A 20,571-nucleotide genomic window follows, 5' to 3' on the forward strand; every position below is an offset into this window, starting at 1 on the left:
CCATGACTTTTCCTATAATGCCACCAGAAGGTTTAAATATTTGGTTCAGAGTTAAATGGAGAGGAAGAGACGCGAGGAGAGAGGAGGCTAGGCAACAGGCATTTATGAAAATGTGACTTCCTTGCTTCGGAGACGTCATTTTTAAGTGATGTCATTTAAATATGAAGCGTGGCACAGCTGCCATAGTTTGTATATTGTCACGCCTCTTTTATACACAGTCACAGGCACAGAAAAGACTTGCGCAAAGGATATACCTGTGCATCCCTGCTCGTGGCAAGCCTCCGCTCTCCTTGAGATGCTTTTTAGGATGTGGGACATCCATCACAATGGCATGCAGAGATCAATTTCCATGTCACAGGCAGGAGGATGGAGGAGAGAAGAAATGAGGAGGCACAAAATAGAGAAATAATAAGTGCCCTCAAACGTTTGCTATTTCTACGGACTAGAAGAAGAACAAGGTAAACAATGGCGAAGAAGAGAAGCACTTTGAATACTTCAGAATGTCTGCACAACGATTCAATGACCTACTTGGTGGGATCAAGCCTTTCATTCACCATAAAAGAACTCATCTTAACCCAGTAAGTTTACAAGAGAGACTTGCAGTCACTCTGAGAGTCCTGGCATCCGGTTGCCCTCGAACTCGTCCATGCTTCCCGTTTCCGCTTTGTCGTGTGCCGCTGAAAAACTATAAAAGTGATCGCGCACTTAAAATCCTGGCGCGCCAGTGAGATCTACGGCATTTTGACGTCACATTGTCACGTGACAGGTCGGGCGCGGCGACTGTAAAGATCCCCTTAGTCTTGTTCATCCATCAACATTATCCATTTTCTGGTGTGTAAGATCATTGCAGCCTCATGGGGCGGATAGAGTAGCTGTTGGCTTTTGTCTTCTTTTCTTAATTCTTAGAACCAGACTTTTTAAAGATACAGGGTTTTCGTCTGAACGCAGCACCCACACTGAACTCTTGCTCTAATTAAACCATTGCATTTTCAACAACCTATTGATAATAATACTAATACTTTATTTTTTTATATTTGTGAAAGTGTACCGGTCTCCAGCTTTAATTGACCAACTCGCCATTCTCTTACAGTGTGAACTGACAAAGTGAGGCCAACTCGAATGACAGGTAAAGTTTAAGACACCCTTACACAGAACACCCTGACACAACACTGCAGTAGCTTCTTTCTCCAAACCATATTCATACAATAAACACGACCAGGATGGAAAAGTCCCATTGATCAAACAGCAGTCTCTCATTTCCATCGTCCCAGATCTTTTGGTGGGTACATAAAAAAAGATGATGTTATGACAATATGTAAGACCCGCAAGCCTTTTCCGTGTTTGAAACCTGAGTTAGGCTTTTTTGCTTGGGACAATGAATAGAGTTCGGTTGCAAAGCGGTTATTAAGTAAGACAGGTGTTTGAGTTTTCTAAGCTCTCTAAGGGAGTTTCAGGCTGGGAGCTAGGAGGTTTTGGTCAACTCTTTCATAAAGAGGCACAAAGCCCAAGCTGTAAAGAGGAGATTAAATTCATATAGACCAACACATATTTTAACGTTGTTTTAATGTGTTATCATGCACAGGTGAAGCAAAGAGTAGAAACAATACCACTTATCTTCCATTATATTTTTTTGTTATTTCAATATTTAGGTATACAAGTATTAGATCAGAGTTAGTGTGAATAGTTTGCTCCTGTTTAACTGAATTGTGAAACAAAAGTTTCCTATCACAAATTACTGCGTGCATTCATGCACCGCAGCCCAAACACCTGCATACATGCATACAACTCCGTACCACACACTCATGCATATTCACATTCAGAACAAACACACACTCACCGCTCTGTATAACACCGTGGGACGCTGAAGGGAGGTGTTATTCTTTAGTGTTTTGCAGTGACAAGTGGGCTGGCTCATTGCAGCAGGTGACTGCTACTGTACAGTCCCTCTGAGAGCTTTCCCACTCAGGTACAGACATTCCTGCGACTGCTTTCGGCATTTATTTTTTCAGAAAAAGGTAGGAATCAATCTGTGACTTCTATCGTTTCTGTTAAACTTTGCAGAAATGGCAACAATAGACCTGTAGAATTCAATGACAAATCTGGAGATAACCTTACAAGGTCTTATACAACTATTTAGATACAAAAAATCTGATTATTTTACTTTTTACTCAGAATAAATGCTCTGGGAAAATGTTAATTGCATGGTTCTTAAAATACTGGATAATTACTAAAAGATCTCCTTGGCTACTCAACCAAACGCATACTGTGTATTCAAATCACAAGTTGCAGATTGTTTGAAGGTGTCAGGGTGAGCGGACACAAATCTGATGTAACAGAAGAGGTCGTGGACAGCAGAACAATCAGTAATCTGAGCCTCGGTATTAAGAGCCGTAATCCAACTCCTGAATGGTTAAGAAACAAAACAAGACGTGGTCAGGGGGATAAGCGATGTTTGCGATGATGTTTCACAAAGAAATCTGATCAAATTCAGAGTCATGACAGGAAACCGTTTTAATATTGACTGTATAGAAAACAACCATTGGCAGATTTTTCTTTTCTTACTGGGAGAATAATGCATACGAAAAGGTCCGAGGACAGTTGTAAATAGAAGGTGTGAATGTGTGAGGCGCCATCACTGCTGACACAACAGCACTGACTGTTTCATAAATATGACACTATTCATCTTGTAAACAGTGAATTGTGCATGATTGGTAATCCTAAAGGTCATGTTGGTCTCCAAGAAAATAATACACAGGAGTACTCAAAAGGAAAATCCAAAAACTGACTGCTGACATGACGGTTTTAGACCAACAAATGGCTCGTTTAAATTCAGTGGCACAGGCCCAAAATCAAACCCTGTACAGACAGAGAGAGAGACGTGAAGACACTGATCTGATCGACACTCATGGTAAAAATCGACATCTAAGAGGTTAAGTCCTGCGTCTGGTTTCAAGTTCCTTCTCTTTAAAAAGCAACGTTTAAGATGAAGCAAACTAAACGCAAACGCTCTGGTGCTCTGCTCCACTTGGCACTTTGAAGCTTGGATAAACCATTGACCTTCAGACACAAATCCTGACTCGATCATGTAGAAACGTCTCATGAGGTCTCAGCACTGTGACCGTTTAACTGCATTTTAAACAAACTCCCGGACATGAGGAGAACTTCCAGTGCAGATCAATATCAACAGATTTGACACTTGTTTCTAGAAATATTTCTGAAACAAGGGGAGTGGGCTCAATCCCCAGCCGCTGCCAAACAGTTCCTTTGACAAGCGAGGGAGGGGTTCGGTAGATTTGTTTTTAAATTGGTAAAATATTTTTGCAGCATGGAGGTCATTAGAGGTGGCAGAAAGCCTCTAGGCAGAACTAAAACTAGCCACCCGTGTGCACGGTTCTGTTCCAGTGAACCGCAGATGGGTGGCACAATGTCATTTGCAGAAAGTGAGCATGTAATGGGAGTTGTAAGTGCCCCGGAGCAGGAGAGGAAACAAGCCAATTGGCCAAGTTGTTTCCAGAGTTCATCCCTTGATTGTCAGCAGTGTGGGTGACGGCCCTTTAGTCTAACTTTAGAATACAAAAGAACGCTCTTATGATGGAAGAACGACTCAAACCTCAGAAATATCAAGTATCAAAGTCTTGTTCAAATCACTTGTTCATAGAAAGTGCAGTGGAAACGTTATGCCAAAAGGTCAGGATGTGTTTGGGTTGTACGAGGTTGTTCTGTGTAATGTCTTGTTTTGTACACAGAGCTGCTTGTTACAGGTCTTAAGCTCCGTAATTTGGCAGAGGGAAACGGGGAGAAAACAGCTCAACCTAGTGGGTCAACACAGAGAACTATTGGGGCTGATGTACTGCTCGGTGGGTAAAACCACAATACAGTAAACATATACATAACTTTATTAGCAGAGCTTTTTAATGCTCAGCATGATGACTGTCCATAATTTCACTTGAATAGTTAAAAGAATCCCACATATTACAGTAAAAGAAAGTATGTTAAGTCAACTGCAAGTGGGGGAAATTCCTCCTCAGTATCTTGAACCATTTAAAAAACATTCAGGGTTGATTAAAAAGTCTTTTTGTTGCCCGATACCGATGCTATTATGGTCAAAATCACTTCAACAACAGTTACATCACGTCAAAAAAATGTAGAATGGCGGATTAATTGTGTCTTTTGAGGTTGGGTTTATTAGCTGACCACATGCAACACGATGGGAGTATTCCAATTTCACTCTTATGCTTCAGACTTTATTTATTTATCCATTAATTTTTTTTTTTTTTGTGAGAGTGATAAAGTCTACACGGACTGCCTGAGCATTCATCTTCATTATGCCTCGTTAGTCCCAACTCTACAGTGCAGGAAGATAAAAGTTCAGCAGAACTACTGTATGAACAGTAGCTCCATCACTCAATTTTGAAAATATTTACTGAATTTGACATTTTATTTTATTAATATAATAAAAAAATATGTCAAGTGACAATTTAATGATCTAATTCAAGGTATTATTTATTTCCCTCTTCATATTTTATGCATTCGCAATTAGTAAATAGGAGGGCTGCAACTGCAACTAACTATTTATTATCCGTGACCAACAGTCCAAATTCCAAAAGATGTTAAGTTCACAATAACATTTAACACAGCAGCATGTCGGTCAAAACAACGGGTCCACAGCCAGACTAATGCTAATGCCCGAGTGCTAACATGATCACACTGACGATGCTAACAGTCTGATGATGTTCACCCTCTTACCTAGGTGTGTTAGCATGCTAATATTTTCGAATTTGCACTAAACCCAAAAGTACAGCTGAGGCTGAATATCATTCGTTTTTCCAGGTATTTGGTTATAAAGTATTGAACATAATTTACATTTTTGACATGATTACGGTGCTAAAAGTTATTACAATTCATCCAGAGGACAACGTAAATATTTGTATCAAATTCAATGATAGATTGTCAAGATATTTTACTCACAACCACAAAAGCCAAACTCATGGTGGCACCAGAGGAAAAGTCAGCGGATCACCAAAGTCATTAGGATTCATCCTCTGAGGACTATGAATGCGTGTACAAAATGTTATAGCAATCCATCCAGTAGCTGTTGAGATATTTCAGTCCGGACTCAAGTGTCGCACCGACAGACAGTGTGCATTCCCTTGAACCCAAAATGACGATTGATCGATAAAAAATAGTTGCCACATCATTTCCTGTCGAAGGATTAATTATTGCAGCTCCGCTACTTGACTGAGACGAGCATTTAAACAACTATTCAAAGGATCAGGAAGCAGCAACTTGTTGACACACCTGTAGTGCTACTGAGGAAGTTAAGATAACTGCATGTCTTTGCACTTTTTATTCTTCTACAAAATGATCTGCAGGTCAGAAAGAGGTTTCATTTCAGACTGATAACCTACGAATGCCACAGTCTCTTGGTTTTCCAGTAGGATGCTGCGTTTTTCTCCTTTCGTCCATATCAGGGTAGTTAGGAAGGGATTATGGGAAGCTAATAGGACGTTATTTCTATGACCTCATGGAGTGAGCTCCATAGTCTGGCAGTGGGGACGTTCGCTGTAGCCAGGAGAAAGTGGAGTCTGTGACTGGAGCCCAGTTCACTCAGTCAGATAGCGGTGATTCAAACCCCATTTGTTTTGGGCGTAGAGGATGCTCTCAGTGGTTTGGCTGTGATTGATTCTTCCTCTGCCCGTGATCGCACCATGACACTATTCCAGTTTCCACATCCCTTTTTCCCCTGCTAACTTAGACCGGTTCAGTCCTGTGGTGCTTCTTTTATTGGCCATCTGACAGTTCTTTGACCTCCACCCAGAGAAAAAAAAAAAAAAAAAAAACGGTCTTGGGCCATTGCTTTGGACAAGAGCATACCGTTGCATGGAAACATTATTGTAGGTTTACAGAGCGTGTAACGTTACTGGGCAAGAGACATCCTACTGTGGCACAGCAACAGACCACTCGCCACTAAACAGATTATACGTAGTATTAAAGTGTGAAAAGTCATCTTTACAGAGTTTTAGCTGTTTTAATCAACTAATGCTTCAGTCCTACACTGATAAACAGTAGAAAAATTGGCTTTTAATGTGCTCTTTCCTTTATGGCTTTTGCCCAAATGGGATTTTGTAAGTCCATTAGCAGAGTTGCATTAAATGCAGAGTTGATATATTTCTAAAACTGCTAAGTATCTATGGAGTACAGGTATGGGCTGCATCTTGGCATCCTTGGTTTATTGTACAAGAAGAAAATAAATCAGTGGCATAAAATGGCATATCAGCAGCAGAAGAAATTAGCAGCCCAAGCAAGGACTGTTGCAAGAGTTTTGTATCTCCAGGCAACTGCCCCATTGTGATTAAATGTATTGACACGGTACAAAGAGGCAGGAAACAGAAAATCATACATGGTAAACATTCCCAGATTGCCCTTTCAAAAATAGACCTCCAGAGCAATCAAAGCACAGCCGAAAAACTAAGTGAGAGACAAAATATGAATGAAAACACATGAATGAAATAAGTATAACCCATGACGGAAAGAAAAACTACAAAACAGGCCATACAACAGATTATTTTTTTCTCATCATCGTTTTTGTTGTCCTGTCTTACAGTTTTTGTTGTCAACAAAGTGCTGCTCATTATGTATTTATATTAGATACAAGAAGTTGGAGATTTCCAGTGATCAGCCAATGCATTTGATACATGGAAGACTCCGCTGGTAATTGTTTCCTCCAACAATGGCAGCTGGAAAAAAAGTTGGAAAAAGGGCAAGACGGGTTTACGTGAATGACTGTTTACTGTATCAGAGCAACAGGCCAGGCCCTTTGGTAGTATCCTGAATGATATGTGTAGAAGTTGCAGCATCAAAACATTCAGCAATTAAACACATTTCTGTTTACTGTATTTATATTTTCATACATTTCAAGTCTAGTACGAGTTATACTGCTTGTTTGAAACACACATTTCCTTTTTCAACAGTGGAAACAGCTTCATATTTGCTTTTAAGGATACAATTTATAAAAAACAAATAAATAAATGCAATGCTCCTCTAAATTGGTGCGGAAGCTTACTTATAGCCATGACAAAATCTGGTATTGTGTGTCAGATGTTTGTTGCAAATGTGGACTCCTACATCCTCATGTGGGTCAGAGATCAGACAGCTTCAGCAGCTGTTTGGTCACGTTTGCAGAGTTGTCTGTCTGCTCTTGCATTCATGACCTGCATTACTCTATGGACCTTCTCTCAATGTTATGGGTCAGTTGAACTACGAAACAACAAACTACAAAACTCTCAGTCCAAATTGACAGATATGAGAAAGTTGCGGATTTGGGACTCTGTTTAGGGATTGCTTTACACCTGGGTTGCAAGGTTAATGCCGTTAATTGCAACTAATTACACAGAACGATCATGTCAGGCCTTCCAAACCTCTATCTCAACAAACCTGAATCTCTGAAAAGAAAGTGCCTCTTACTAAACAAAACAATTTCAATTCAATGTTTTTGAAAGACACTGTGGCAGACAGCAACGCTGTCTATGAGAAAATAAAATCCTCTACAGTGGCTTTAACCTAAAAGCTCAAAGTGTTAATAATTACCTGATATTTGCCAAGTCATGCTGATGAATAAAATTGAAATAAAAAACGTCCTTTTCTATTCCATACAGCCTCTGGAAGATGCATAACCAATACATATCTGTGAGCCCCATCGATGACATCGCTGTGAAGACTGAGAATGGACCTCAACCAAAGAAACACCGCTACGTACGCAAAGAGGGCAGCTGTAACGTCGCATTTCGCCATGTTCCCGAGGAGTGCCGGCTCTTTGTGACCGACATCTTCACCACCTTGGTGGAGATCAGATGGAGGGTGATGTTCCTGATCTTTGCCTTGTCTTACATCCTGTCCTGGCTTTTCTTCGGCATCATCTACTGGGTCATCGCTTTCGCTAACGGTGATACCACTAACATGACAAATGAGCCCTGCATGTACGAAGTGTACAGTTTCACCGCTGCTTTCCTGTTCTCGCTTGAAACTCAAACAACCATTGGCTACGGTTACAGAGGAATGTCCGAGAACTGCACGATTGCCATTATCGTCGTCACTATACAAGATGTCATCAGCTGCTTCATCGACACGTTTGTCATCGGAATTGTTGTCGCCAAAATGGCCTCGGCCAGAAAGAGAGCACAGACAGTGGGCTTTAGCAACAACGCCGTCATCAATCTCCGCGATGGTTGCTTGTGTCTTTCCTTTAGAATTGGGGACTTCCGCAGGAACCACCTAGTGGAGGGGACGGCTTGCGCTCAGATTGTCCGCTCCACCGTGCATACCACAGGGAAAATGGACGTAACATTTGAAGATCTGGTCATCCAGCAGAAGGACATCGTCCTGGTCACGCCTACCACCGTCTTCCACAGGATCGAACCCGGTAGCCCTCTGTACAAGATGAGTTTGGTAGATCTCAGGAAAGCAGACTTTGAGCTGGTGGTGTCCTTTACTTACACGGACGACCGCAGTGGCATGCTGCATCAGACCCGAACCTCGTACACTCCAGCAGAAATCTACTGGGGTCTGATGTTCCAGGAGATGATCAGGGTCAGCAGGAAGCACTACAGGGTGGATTACTCCTTGTTTAATACAACCGCTAAGGTGCTGGTGCCCGAGGTCAGTGCTGAGGAGTACGAATACAAGAAGCAGCGGCTGCCCTGTCCCAGATATCCCCCGCGACCTTCAACCGGACCTTCCCCACAGCCAAATCATCATAGAAAACTTCTGAAACCCCCAATAGTAACTGTAGAACTTGTGAAAGATAGTTGTCCTGAACCAACTGTTTCAACATATCAAGAAGACGATCAATATAAAGACACGTTGACTCTGCCCAATGCCCTCGCAAATACAGAACTGTAAAAGTAGAGCCATGATGTTTGAGGCGGCCATTCATTAAGAGATTGTGCAGATTGTCCATTTCTTCAGAGAAGTCACTGCTAAAGAGGAATGTTGAGGATGTTATTGAATCTCAATTACTGTAAGAATGTTGAAAGTTCTGGCTTCTCTGTTTTAGCATGTGATTTTTTTTTAAAGTGACACTCCAGGCAAAGTCTGTCTTTTGAGTATCAAAGACTCAACCATTGAAGGCTTGAATGATGGCACCCATTCATTTCAATGAGAGCTGATTATTCAGCACCTAAGCTACATGTAGGCTATTGAATGGATCCTTAGCTGTGGTTTTCAAAACAGTACATGCTTCACAATGCTTTACAGAGCGCTACCAAAAACTAGTAATGACGTATGCTGCCTCCATCTGTCCCGTGATCATTGCCTTGCAGATCGTAGCGGCCCCTCGAGTGTCTCACAAGGCTACATTCAAAATCCCCACCTTCCCATCCTAAAGACAGAATGGGTCCGCCTCTGGCACCGCCCTTGACTTTATATTGAGATGACATCACAGACATAAAAATGTTTTTTGTGGGCTTTAGGAAAGTCTTAGAAAGATTAAACCTCCATAGTTTAACAAGACTAAGAGTTCACAGCCGCACTAGTGACTCCATGAGTCTGTAACACAATGAAAATGCTAGCATGTTGATGTGTGGCAGGTATAATGTTTACCATGTTAACCATCTTAGTTTAGCTTGTTAGCATGCTAACCTTCGGTAATTAACACTAAAAACAAAGGCCAGTTGAGGCTGATGGGAATGTCATTAGTTTTGTAAGGTATTTAGTCAGAAACCAAAGTATTGGAAGAATTGAAATTATTGCATGATGATAGCACGATATGAAAAGAAGGGGGGCATATATTTGTCTCACAATGGTTACAGAGACATTTTAATCACAACCATGAATGGCTCAACCTCACGGCGCTAAAAGAACAGTCAGGGGATTACCAAAGCCAGTTGAAATCATCCTCTGGGGACCATGAATGTCTGTAAAAACATCCAACCCATCCAATAGTTGTTGAGCTATTTCAGTCTGGACAGAAGTGGCTGACCAAACCACAAAATTCACACAATTTATAATACAAAGAGTTATAGTTGGCAGTGTTCACAGCTTGAGTTGTCCTTACAGAGACATTTTAACACACCTGCCTTTCAAAACAGCGATCTGTGGAAACCCATGGAGATCGAAAAATGTTTTTTTGAGCTGCAATCCTGCAGTTGGCCACTGGGACAAATGGGCAGCAAAGCTGTTTCACCATCTCTATTAATACGTTCATGATTGGGCCCATGAGGGCGCCCACCTGCTACTGTGTCATTGGTCAGGAGTAGCCAGCGAGTGACAAGCATAAGACCCAAATTGTGAACTGCAACAGGAATTTACACATATTAATGAACGGGAGGCAGGAGTTTGTATGAGGAGACGTGATAAAACAAGTGCTTTTAGTTTGGTGAAAGTGTGAGTGGTTTGAGAAGTTTATATGCATGTTTTGACACCTTTTTACTTGTTAAAACTGGTCACTACTGGAATTCAGATGAAACTACAAACTTTTTACAGCCATCTTTTAAGATACAGGTAGTCGGTATTTGATACACAGAAAATATAAATACTTGGTGGAGTGACACCACGACATCAAAATACGAAACCTGTAATGTACAGAGGCTCGTTATTTGAGTTATATTCAGATTAAGGTTATTGTAGACCTTGGGGCAAACGATAAAAGACAAACTGTATGGTAGAAAATTTGATTTTATACTTTTTAATGGACCATATTTCATTAACTGCTGTTTCCAATGTCAAAAATGAAGTTCACTGTAAATCTCAACCTTCTAGCCAACATGGATGAAAAGTCCTTAAAATGACTACTAGGAAATCTATTAAAGAAGACCATGTAATAGAATCAGAAAGCTCCAGAACAGCTTCTATGTAGACCTTGTAGTAAGATTGTTTTGTCAACTGTTACTTTTTATCCGTCACTTTACGTGACTTTGACTGATTAGCACTAAGTTAAATGACTAGTCGCTGCGGATTGTACATAAACAGAAGTCATAGGGGCGACTATGTCCCTTCTTGAGTAAGGTCATCAGAGTTTATACTGTATGAAAGCATGTCAAATGTTAAGTTTTCTTTGTTTGTGGTGGTGGAATCCCATTTGTTTAGTAGTAACCACGAAGTCAAACAATTAAAAACCATTTCATCGAACCTTCTCACACAAAAATAAGTGAACTTATTTGTTAAGGAAGCCTGTTTATATTTTTGCAAATGACAAATGTGTTTTATATCCATGAATATATTTCAACATTTTATGTTACATCATGTTTGTAACGGACTGACCAAATGCATTTCTAAAAATGTGTTGCGTCCGCATCAACAAGCATGTTTTATGAAACAATATTTCTTATAAGACAATTCCCACATGTCAATGATTTCAATGAAGTGATGTCAACATGTCTATTTTGCGTCTTGACTTCGTCTAATAATCTGTCTGAAGTGGGTCATGGTCCTTGTCGAAGAACAAAAGCTCTGATCGGGAAGGTCACTTTGATGTCAAGTAACCAGACAGACAAAAGTAACCAGATGCTGCTTTACAACGTGCTGCTTTGATTTGCAACACTGTGTAATCCAGTTAAAAACATGTATTCTTTTTTCATCATCTATCCAAAATAGATCAATCCAAAGCTCATGTTATTCAGGCAGCAGTCATTAGTCCACGACAGTGTTGACTTACTGCGATGTCCTTACTTCTATCGGTCCAAACTGTCTAAACTGTGTTGTGTAGAACAGTTGTTTTTTTTTATGAGATAAGATCTCTTTTTTGATTACCAGGAAGGGGGAATTAACATATCACAGAAGCACAGAGCTCGGCTAAGAAGTAAAACAACAGATAAAGAATGATATGAATGCAACCGTAAAAAGCAACAGTATTTACATTGTATGCATTACAATACGTTAAACTAGGTAAGTCAATTCCCTGCTGCTGGTATTGAACAGTAGCACCAATAACAGCATTGCTTTTCCTATACAGTAGCTGCTTCACAATAAAAGCCTCAATACTGCTGGACAACTTTTCCTTTTCTTTTGGTATTTTCGTCTTCATCTGACAGAGGAAAGTGTAGAAATAGGGGAGAGAAAGGCAAATGACATGGAACAAAAAGGTCCAGTCTAGTTGACGTTGCAGTTACATGGCACGTGCCGTAACCACTCAGCTACCAAGGCACTTCACCGGAGGACATCATGACAAGTTTGCATCTACAGCAACTTCACACAGCTCCACTGCAGCTGTAGGAAGAGATGAGGTAACGCACGGCTTATTCAGTACCGTCACATTCATTCTGTCCACTACACTGTCAATACCAGCCAACGTTGGTCAATCCTCAAGCTTGTCAAGCTTCTGCAAAGCTCTTATGGGTTTTTTTTAGGAGAGAGATTTATTGTCCAAAATAGTGTTTTTTGGAGGAAAAAAAACAATTAGTATAACAGCCTAATAAAAGTCAGCCTAATAAGAGGCACAATGCATCTTAAAATTATGATATCTTTGCATTTATGGTATAGCAGTTCACATATTTCATCTTAATCATCTCCATGCTGTTGCTGCAGTGACAGAAGTTGCATGACAAGTTTACATTCAGTGTCCCCCTCTGTATTGTGCTGCCGTCTGCTCACATTACAGAGCGGTGTGTGTGTGTGTGTGTGTGTGTGTGTGTGTGTGTGTGTGTGTGTGTGTATGTGTGTGTGTGTGCGTGTGTGTGTGTGCGTGCGTGTGTGTGTGTGTGCGTGCGTGCGCCGGTTAATTCCAGTCTCCAGCTCTCCACCTTGTGGTCGACACGCAGCACTGGCTACTGCATGCTTCGCTCTCTTTATTGCTGGAAATTGGGCATGGAAAGCAAACACACACAACGTGCACAGTGCACTGACACAGGTGGTTTGGGCTAAATATATGTGCTGCTATAAATAACAAGAACTAAAAATAAGACTCAGACTCAAAAAAAAAAAAAAAAAAAAAAGCCAAAAGCCTTTATGAAAAGCATGTAGTTGTGTGTTAATGTTTATCATGAATTAGGACGCAGGAAGAATGGTTTAGTCAATGGCTTTAAGACAACACTGCTACAGCCTGACCTAAAATTATAGGGCAACAGATGCATAGTCTAAACATCCCAAGCAACTTGATAGCTTAGTGGAGAAAGACAGTCATATCATAATACAGGCATGTAGGCCTTAATTGAGTGAGTCATTCTTTCCGACAGAACACATTTTCCATACCCACGTTACAAAATGTTATCTATAAACACAACGAGTATCACAAAATTTAGGGTGATGGGAAGTTGGTTTGCACTGTCAACAGCTCAGGTGGTAACAAGGACACAAGTCATTGGAGGGCTTTAATGCCTCGGCACAGAAAAGTTCTCTGGATCTCTGGAAATATGCTTTTTTTTTTTTTTTTTTTTTTTTTTTTAATCTTTTATTTTGTCTCTCATGTTAAATGTTACAGAATATCTGTTTGCTTTCTGGTTATTTCAGCTTGTTTTGCAGGGCTGAACCACCTAAATGTGTAACCTGTGTGTTTGATATGAATCTATCAAGTAGGAGCAACTTGAACCAGATTTAAGTATTAAATGAAATCTGATACTTCTGATTTTATTTGTCGTTTATATTCCAGCGTTTTCTTTTTTTTTTCTTTTTTCTTTTTTTTTTTTTTTAACTCCTTGACCTTCCCTCCTCTCATTTTTATTTGACTGCTGATTTGGATTTAAGTGGCACCGCTCAATTAGTGCCAAATTGCTTTCCATAACTTCCATGTTGTGCTCTGAACGCATCAGTCAAACACATGAAATGACACAAAAACACAGTATAATTGCGCTCGTTTCAAAGTGTGTGTGTGCGCGCTCCTCTCCTCTCTCTCTCCATTGGCCGGAGTGCGGAGCTGGGGGCGGGCCGTGCCGGTGCGTGCTGTTTAAAACGCTTTGGGGGACCTCGTCGCGAAGCACAATATCGAGACCGGTCCTCCAGAGATGTGAGGCGGGTTTCACACTTGATCTGGTTCGGCCAAAATAAACACCAAGCGCGCGGAAAAGACGCCGAGGATAGTAGAGGCACAAAACGTCTGGATTATATATTTCACCGAGCTGAATCTAACCGGTCCACAAATGAGCAACAGGTAAAGGGAACACAATCTTGAGACATTTCTTTTATCCAAGTCCCGTTATGCTTCACTGTGAGATGTGATGTGCTGTGCTGTGCTGTGCTTAACAAGTGCTTTGCGCATGTCAGAACTGTTATCTTTTGGCAAACGACCGGCCGTATTCAGTTGTTATGGTTTACGTTATTCTTCATGACGCGCGGACTAACTGGCTTTTACGCACGAGTCCTTCTGCTGCCAAAACAGTCAGCTGACCCTCAAGAAGTTTCACTCTATCCGCTCATATTTCGTCTCTCTTCTTACTTGTATAGCCTGGCGTTTTCTAAGACAAGTCTTATTATCTGAAAGGAGTTGGAAATGAGACGTGCATGTGTTTCTCAGTCTGAGTGGATGATTGCATCAGAAGTCAGTTCCTTTTTTCCCCCCCCCGCACCTGTTAACATTTGTCGCTGGCATTTGGTGCATTCTCTCAGCTCTGCCCGTCTCCCAACAGTTAGACACTCTTTAAAAATCACGGTTTAAAAACGTAAGACTATATAGGCATAATAATAATAATAATAATAATGTAATAATGTCAATTTAAATGATTTTTTTTATTATTATTGTGTTCTTTATTTAGGGCATTCTGTGTACCTCTCTTTCAGTTTGTCTGCTCTTTTTCAAAGAAGTATAGATCTGGCTGCATATTTAACCTTAACCTTTGCTGCACCGTTTACTGAAATGTTTACACATCAGCCATGTTAAAAAAAAATAAAAATAATAATAAAAAAAAAGATTACACATTGCTAAGCAACACAGCATCCTCAGTAATTAGGATCATTTGCATGTAAATGATATGCTTGTTGGACACGTGTGTATTCTTGTTTCGGAATGTAGTACAAACGTGCAGTTTTATGTGGTATGTGTGTAAAAGCCTCACAGCCAAATCGCCTCAACCAGTTCCACTTTTTAGCAGTTGTGAATCTACAGTATGACTCAGTGACCTTCAGCTGTCTATGTTTATATGCAGCATGTTCACCACAAGAGGCTCATATTTAACTCTCGTCCCTCACAGACAAATCCATCCTAACAAAAAATAAATAAAAAGATAACACAGTGAGACCGCAGCAGGTCGATTAGGACTTTGATGCTAGGACAGCCATAACTAACGAGTGAATCCTCACAGGACAGCAGAGAGAAGAAATCCCCGAGGGCTCTCTGAGAGTCAACAAGCCCTCATCTCTTCTGCACAGCCAAACACAAAGCTCACTTTCCCAAAAGGCTTCTTTAAATATCAGACCACGGAACTGTAACCTATGATGCTGACACAGGGTCATTGCACATGTTTAGCAAAAGCTGAACGTTTTTGTTGTAAAAATGAAAGTTAAAGTTAAGAGGGTGGATGCAGATGACAACATGACTGCGTCAAAATTAAGCTGCACATGAAAAACATCTTCAGTCTGTCTTGATTTTGTGGAAGGATGTGAAAAAAAATGTGCATCAAGATGCACCTCTGAGCAACAGGTCCACAGTTTGCAAGTGTTGTGGTACATAATCGGTCTTAAAATTCAGACTTGACGTTGCTTTGGTTAAACTTCTACAACTTGCGGTGCATTTTCAGTTTCCTGCAGTATGTTATTCAAGAGATGACAATAAGGAAAAATATCTGCATATCTAAAATTTCTCAGTTTAAGTTTTTTTATGTGATCCATCAGTTAGGCAAAACTGTCAGTTCATGGGATCCTGTAGAAACACTAACTCACAATCCAGCAAGAAATGAGTCAGCGCAGTGCAGCCAAGAAAAACATGTCAACTTTGTAAATGACTAATAACGGGACCTGAGTGCAATTACAGGGTGGCCTCTCTCATTGAAAGTTGAAATGTTAGATGAGGGTTAAATATCACTGTTGTTTGTCAAAACTGGGTGAAATATTGTTGGCACAAAGAGACGAGCTTCGCTGACCGGTTTTGACATTTTTTCTCAGGCTGCACGCACGTCCGACTTAAGAGTGAAGTTATCAGTTCTGACATGTCACGTTACACACGTTACAAGTAATTGCTTAAAAAAAAAAAAAAAAAAACGTTCAAAGTATTTTTATTTTAAACAATGTTGTCAATAAATTCCCTGAAGATGATTTCATAAAAGTTCATCTGATCTATCTGTAACTGGTTTGACTAACAGACGTCCTCTGTCTCTGTTTTCTTGTAGCAGATGAACTTGATGAGGTCCAGTCAGCTGATGAAAGAGGAGTGATCACGTCATCCTCCTCTTGTAGACTCCATCTAGGGGCCAGTGAGGCTGAAGAGGTGTCCCTTCAGCCCGCCTCATTTCTTCACCATTTCCTCTTCGAGTTGGTCCCCGAGTGTTTCGAAACTGTTTCTCCAACACTTTTTCCAAAAACTCAGACTGTTTTCCAAAGCAGAAGCAGCACAGCCCTCCCAGACTGTGGTGATGGGAAGTGTGCGAGCCAGCCGCTACAGCATTGTGTCATCAGAGGAGGACGGCATGAAGCTGGCCACTATGGCAGTACCCAACGGCTACGGGAACGGCAAGAGCAAGGTGCACACGAGGCACCAGCCGCAAAGCCGATTTGTAAAGAAAGACGGTCACTGCAACGTGCAGTTCATCAACGTGAGCGAGAAAGGTCAGCGGTACTTGGCTGACATCTTCACTACGTGCGTGGACATCCGCTGGAGGTGGATGTTCATCATCTTCTGCCTCGCCTTCCTCCTGTCGTGGCTGTTCTTCGGCTGCGTCTTCTGGCTGGTGGCCATCTTCCACGGGGACTTAGAAAACAACGGCCAGAAGTGCGTCTCCAACGTGAGCAGCTTCACCGCCGCCTTCCTCTTCTCCATTGAGACTCAAACTACTATTGGCTATGGCTACAGATACGTGACAGACGAGTGCCCCGTCGCTGTCTTTATGGTGGTTTTCCAAAGCATTGTGGGCTGCATTATTGACGCCTTCATCATTGGTGCTGTCATGGCAAAGATGGCAAAACCTAAGAAGAGGAATGAAACTTTGATTTTTAGCCATAATGCCACAGTGGCCATGAGGGACAACAAGCTTTGCCTCATGTGGCGTGTGGGCAACTTAAGGAAGAGCCACCTGGTAGAGGCACACGTGCGGGCGCAACTTCTGAAATCCCGGACGACAGCAGAGGGGGAGTACATCCCCCTCGACCAGATGGACATAGATGTGGGCTTCGACAGCGGAGTCGACCGCATCTTCCTGGTCTCCCCCATCACCATCGTCCATGAAATCAACGACGACAGCCCCTTCTACGACATGAGCAAACAGGACCTGGAGAACTCAGAGTTTGAAATCGTGGTCATCCTGGAGGGCATGGTCGAGGCAACCGCTATGACGACGCAGTGCCGCAGCTCCTACGTCGCCGGCGAGATCCTCTGGGGTCATCGGTTCGAGCCTGTGCTTTTTGAGGAGAAGAACTACTACAAGGTGGACTACTCTCGCTTCCATAAGACATACGAGGTGCCGAGCACCCCTCTGTGCAGCGCCAGAGACCTTGCAGAGAAAAAATACATTCTCGCAAACTCCAACTCCTTCTGCTATGAAAACGAGATGGCGCTGGAGAACAAAGAGGACACAGACGAGGGGAACGGGGGCAGCGTTGGGCCCGACGGCACCCAGACAGACAACATCTCAGAGACTGAACACAGCCAAGCAACGGTGCCGCTGGAGCCCCGGCCTCTGAGACGAGAGTCAGAAATATGACTGTTCACACCTCAGACCTCACGTGAGGGATGTTTTTAAAAATCACCTCTCTGCTCCGAAAGGCGCAACGAGCCGAGCTGGGCCTTGGGTAGAGGACAAGCCGAACGGTACTGCTGAGGAAAGCGGCAAGGTTTAGGACTTTGTATGCAAGAGTCTGCTTGAACTTTGACTACATACAGTATGACAAAACACAGCACTATGAACCATGTGCATATTGCAGGAAGAATTCTCCATGAAGTCCCCACAAAGTGTCTGGTGACTGCAAGATGACGGAGAGGAAGCAGGTTATTGACTTGACTAGAAAATTGCAGGCATGTCTCAATTTCTCTGTCCGGCATGAACAAGACGCTTTCAGAAAGGTGGTTTTTAGAGTTAGAATATGTTCTCAAGTGCTGCTAGAAAATAGTTAAACTTTGTGCCTTCTTGTAGAACCAAAGAGTACCTGAAATAGATGTCTGGAACAAAGAAGGTACAAGTAGAGTATTTGTTCCCGAGCTGGTCTCATTGCAGACATCACAGAAGTCTAAATAAACTGCACCAAAAAACTCTCTGTATGCAATAAAAGTAGAAAACTTTAGGGATTTCCTCTGACTTGACAGCACTGATTTTCTGCTTTGGCCTTTGCAGTTATTGAGCTGAGAGACTGTTCATTGCTGGTCAGACTGATAGAAACATGCCTGCGTATGTCAAGAGATGGAGCAGGGTAGTATGAATGGCATCAAACTGACAAAAAAAAAAATCATTAATTTAAACGGAGACCGGGGTGATATGAGAATCTGAATGTTCTTAAAAGTGCTGCTATAATGTTGCTTCTTTTTTTTTTTAATTTTTGTTACGGTTGATAAAACAATACCAAAGAGTGTTGTTATCGTAGTTATGTGTTTCTTAAAAACAACACCTGCTTAGATTTGGTACAGAGAAGTAGAAAGTTTAGGAAGTTTTACTAAGGTTTGTTTTTCAAGAATGTGTGTACAGTTTTATGTTGTAACTTTATCGTGAGCCACTTCATCAAGCCTTAATCTGGAAAGTCATAAAGGGGAGATGTATAAATCAATCAAAGTGGCAAAGGCTTTACTGCAGCGGACAGTGAACAGGAATCACAAGTACCGCAGTGTCGGATGAATAAAACAATAACTTTCTGATGTTTGGAGGATTTTTAGGCATCAACTTGAACTTGATTTTTTTTTTTTTTTTTTTTTTTTTTTTTTTTAAAAAGCCAAACTTGCTTTAAAAGGTTATAAAATATGAAGTGGAATGTGATGGAAACTACATCTCCTTTCTAATGTCTGAATATGATACAGTGTTATGACTGGAGATTGTAAAAAGGTTTTCTTGCAAAAATATCAAATCTCCAAGTAAAACATTTTCAATGCCACGTTCCCTTTTTGCTGTACTGCGAGAGATACTTCACTATGAACACTGTGTAGCCCCGACATATGAAGTGTTCTGCACAAGAGTCTGCATCAATACAAATTTATATCCTGTCTGTTATATCCAGAAAAACCGTGAGTGAAGGCCACTGGGCTCCATACATCCTACATGTGTAAATACCTCCCCCCCCCTCCTGCAGTTATTTTGTATCAGTCTTCCAAATGTACTGCAAAACCACGGAATGTACAGATTTTTGTATTATTAATATTATTATTGTACATGATATTATATTGTTCTTTTTTCAATAAAATGTCAGTGGACAATCAGAATCACGCTGTGTGGCTTGTGATCAGAGGCAGATGCATCATTTTCATTCATTTTTGAGGAAGTTTAACAATAACCGATCAGATTTTATGTATTATAAATTTTATATTAAACTCCACACAAAAAAAAAAGAAAAATGGAGATGAGGCTCAGATGAGACTTTGGGATTGATACAGTTCATGTTTCTTGCTTTTGAAACACGTTCAATGTGCAAAGTGGCAGCAGAGCATAAAGAGAAAATATATTACTGTAACACTATAATATGGAAAAGTAACGCACATTAACTACATACATTCACTAAATTACTGTGCTTCTTAAAGCTATAGTGCGTAGTTTCTGTCGCCCCCATGAGGAATTCTAAGTAATGACAACAACACTGTCGGCGCGTCCACATGATACAAGCCTTCCGTTATCACGCACCACCCCCTCCTCCGCGCAGTTGCTAGTAGCCAAGGAGTTCACTGAGGATTAAAAAAAGATGGACTCTTCAGAAGAGGTCATTATCTTCACTCGAGTTTCTGCGCGGGAAAGTCACCAGACGCCACAATCTTCTGAACATAGTCATACTGAGAAATCCAGAGAGAGTTGTGTGGAGCTGATAGTCTTAATTAGCTTTGTAGCAACTCATTTGGCAATGGCTTGAATGTAACGGACGTTCATTAATATCAAAAAGTTATGCAATAAAGTACAATTTTGAGATATTTTACTTGAGTATTTCAAAAGTATGCTACTTCAGACTTCATCTTTATTCAAATCACAGGGAAATATTCCACTTTGTACTCGAGATTCAAGACGTTTATCGTCATATGCACAGTAAAGACTCACACCACGCAATGGAAAGCTTATTTTGCTTCCCTACATAAAATAAAAAAATAAAGTAAGAACACTACAATAAAGCTAGAATAAGCAATAAAAAAGTAAAAATAGAGAAAAAATGAAGACAAATGTTTGTCTGACAGACGTTCACTTCATATATAGATGAACTACCCAAAAGAGCTGCACATCGACCAGCTACAACATTAAAATGCTGCTTACATATTAATGCATCAGCAATAAACAACATAACTCACTGACAGGAGCCATTCTTCTACCACATGTATAC

The 20,571-nt window shown here is 41.1% G+C and overlaps 2 protein-coding genes across 3 annotated transcripts; both read left to right on the plus strand.

The window, feature by feature from the left end:
* The first annotated feature begins 1,875 nt into the window (after positions 1-1,875).
* On the plus strand, positions 1,876-9,439 carry kcnj16 (potassium inwardly rectifying channel subfamily J member 16). Of its 2 annotated transcripts, none has more exons than XM_031315804.2 (2): positions 1,876-2,015; positions 7,656-9,439. In XM_031315804.2, the coding sequence occupies exon 2, from the start codon at positions 7,666-7,668 to the stop codon at positions 8,896-8,898; it is 1,233 nt and encodes a 410-aa protein (XP_031171664.1). In that variant the 5' UTR covers positions 1,876-2,015; positions 7,656-7,665; the 3' UTR covers positions 8,899-9,439. The 2 variants fall into 2 exon arrangements, with proteins under 2 accessions (XP_031171664.1, XP_035853741.1); XM_035997848.1 differs by lacking the exon at positions 1,876-2,015 and adding an exon at positions 6,653-6,711.
* A 4,454-nt stretch (positions 9,440-13,893) lies between these two features.
* Positions 13,894-18,980, plus strand: kcnj2a (potassium inwardly rectifying channel subfamily J member 2a). Its single transcript, XM_031315570.2, has 2 exons — positions 13,894-14,077; positions 16,248-18,980. Exon 2 carries the CDS (start codon positions 16,491-16,493, stop codon positions 17,772-17,774), a length of 1,284 nt encoding a protein of 427 aa, XP_031171430.1. The 5' UTR covers positions 13,894-14,077; positions 16,248-16,490; the 3' UTR covers positions 17,775-18,980.
* The last annotated feature ends 1,591 nt before the right edge of the window (positions 18,981-20,571 follow it).

Source organism: Sander lucioperca, chromosome 22 (genome assembly GCF_008315115.2).
Source record: "Sander lucioperca isolate FBNREF2018 chromosome 22, SLUC_FBN_1.2, whole genome shotgun sequence".
Taxonomy (NCBI): Eukaryota; Metazoa; Chordata; class Actinopteri; order Perciformes; family Percidae; genus Sander; species Sander lucioperca.